The sequence below is a fragment of the Engraulis encrasicolus genome, chromosome 11 (assembly GCF_034702125.1).
Source record: "Engraulis encrasicolus isolate BLACKSEA-1 chromosome 11, IST_EnEncr_1.0, whole genome shotgun sequence".
In the NCBI taxonomy this organism is placed as follows: domain Eukaryota; kingdom Metazoa; phylum Chordata; class Actinopteri; order Clupeiformes; family Engraulidae; genus Engraulis; species Engraulis encrasicolus.
This window is the reverse complement of record NC_085867.1, coordinates 26,384,113-26,386,612: the sequence shown is the minus strand read 5'-3', so window position 1 is coordinate 26,386,612 and position 2,500 is coordinate 26,384,113. Positions and strand designations below refer to the sequence as shown.

Here is a 2,500-nt window from a genome sequence, read left to right as displayed (position 1 = left end):
CAGCAATAGATGGGAGATGTTGGGAGAGGTAAGGGTGGGATTCGAACCTGAAAGCCACTTCCCTAACCATATGGCTGCACCAGGCCAACAAAACAACAACAGCATCAACACAGCCCATTGGACGGTGAAGGTGCTGATGTCATCAGTGGTGAAAGGCTTCAGTTCTTCATTGGACAGCTACTATATTTAGCTACCGCAGATGCTGACACAGGCTAACAGGGGTACAAGGATTTACTTGTCACATACATACATAACAAAGTAAAAAGCATAACATGCAGTGACATTTTAGTTGCCCACTTGTACTGTGCACTGGTGTGTGTGTGTGTGTGTGTGTGTGTGTGTGTGTGTGTGTGTGTGTGTGTGTGTGTGTGTGTGTGTGTGTGTGTGTGTGTGTGTGTGTGTGTGTGTGTGTGTGTGTGTGTGTGTGTGTGTGTGTGTGCCATCATCACATATATAATACAGAGGTGCATGCACAGAATATTATGATGTAGGTGTGGTATGTGGGTTACATCCTGCCATTCCGACATACCGCCATTCCAACATTGACATTCAATTGTATAATTTTTTCCCATTGTATCAATTTTTCCAAGAAATGTATCAACTTTCTCCATGAAACGTCCCGCCATTCCGACCCTTTTTTTTCATCAAAATGCCGGTGTGTTTTTTTTCTTCTCAACATTTGTGGAGGAGGAACAGCAAGACAGGTGTGAGCTGGTGTGAACAGGTGTTGGCCAGGTGTGGGTGTTACCTGGTCTGCCCTCCGCTCCTTCAGCACTCATCTTGCGTTGAGGGGGCTGCTCCATACCCCAGCACCCAGGGGGACCTGCACACACACAGGGAAGACACTACTTGAAAACTCAGTAGACTACACTGGTAACACGCACATGGGAAGCACCTAGCACATTGATGACAGTCAACTGCACCTGGCCAGGCTGTGCCCTCCTAGTGACTCAACACTTTCAGTGTTGCACTGCAACTAGTCAGGTCAAGAGCAATGCAAGTACTTTCTGAGTTCCCGCAAATACGGGAACTCCTCCCACTCTGTCGATAAGCAAACAGCCATATGCAAACCAAGGGAGGCAGGTCAAGCATGCCGTTGGGGAAACAATAATTGTTATGCTCTTGGTCAGACCAAGTCTTGAAGAGATTTGAACGTCGATGATAATCAGGCCCACAAGCCTACTATATGTATAGGTGTATAGGCCTAGTCATGCCTTGCAGTTAAAGGTTACAGATTTCCTTCTCCTGATGCAATAACAGTACCAAAGCCCAAGTCATACTTCTGAAAAAATGAACAGAAAGCCTTTCAGCTGTTTTTTCTCTGATTTTTCTGATCTTTGAGATGAGATTATACATCATAATGTCATCCACATAAAATACATACACATTTACGTCACATTGTCTTAATGGTTCACAAATAAAAATGAGGAAACACTTTATTTTAAGATTCACATGTTAGAGTCACTAATATACTTCATGTCTAATTGACTGGATAATAGTATTAAGTACCTAAAAAGCCCTTAACACGTGACTTATAAGTCACTTATACAGACAGTCATTAGGCATGTAGTGGAGAAGATGTGAACCCTATTCTAAAGCCTCATTTTATTCCCAAACCATTAATAACACAACAATGATATAAATGTGTGCATGCATCTTATATATGGATGATGATATGATATTATAGTATGCACTGGTCACATAGATGAGGGAAACATAGGGCACCACATTTAATGAAAGATTAGAATAAAAAGCATGCACGCACGCACGCACGCACGCACGCACACATCAACATGAAGAGCATAGAGCCCTACAAGAAAGTCATCTCACACGGAGGTATAGGACACACACACACACACACACACACACACACACACACACACACACACATACCAGAATAAAAAAGAAAGCAAAAGAAAATGGCTAAAAAGCGAAAAGAGTTATTTATGGGTGACCACCTGATGAGAATGCTCATGGTCTGAAGCCCCCTGTAGATATGTTCTTATGATTCACTGGCCAGTTACTCTACACACACACGCGCAAGCACATGCACACACACATGCACGCATACACGCACGCACACACACACACACATACACACACACACGCACACACACGCGCACACACACACACACACACACACACACACACACACACACACACACACACACACACACACACACACACACACACACACACACACACACACAAACACACACACACACACACGCACACACACAAGATGTTACTCATTCACTCTGTGCCAAAATCGGTCACGTGCTGTACAGCAGGATTTAACTGGGCTTGTGTACAGGAATGGCTGGGTCTGTACCAAGACTCCATGCCGTCCCGTTCTATCCCACTGCTTACAACTCATGCCGTCATTTCAGAGAGAAAAAAAGATGCACTAATATGAAAGCAATGTGAACCACCCTCTCAGTATTACATGGACGGGTGTATTACGTATAGGTTGGGTTGTTGCTTTTCAGGCAGGGATTAG

The 2,500-nt window shown here is 44.0% G+C and overlaps 1 protein-coding gene across 1 annotated transcript in view; it reads right to left on the bottom strand.

The window, feature by feature from the left end:
• Window positions 1–2,500, bottom strand: part of prune2 (prune homolog 2 with BCH domain) — a 27,840-nt gene that overhangs the window by 15,382 nt on the left and 9,958 nt on the right. The window contains exon 3 of the mRNA XM_063211276.1: window positions 749–823. Coding sequence (XP_063067346.1) covers window positions 749–823 — 75 coding nt within the window. The remainder of the gene's footprint in view (window positions 1–748; window positions 824–2,500) is intronic.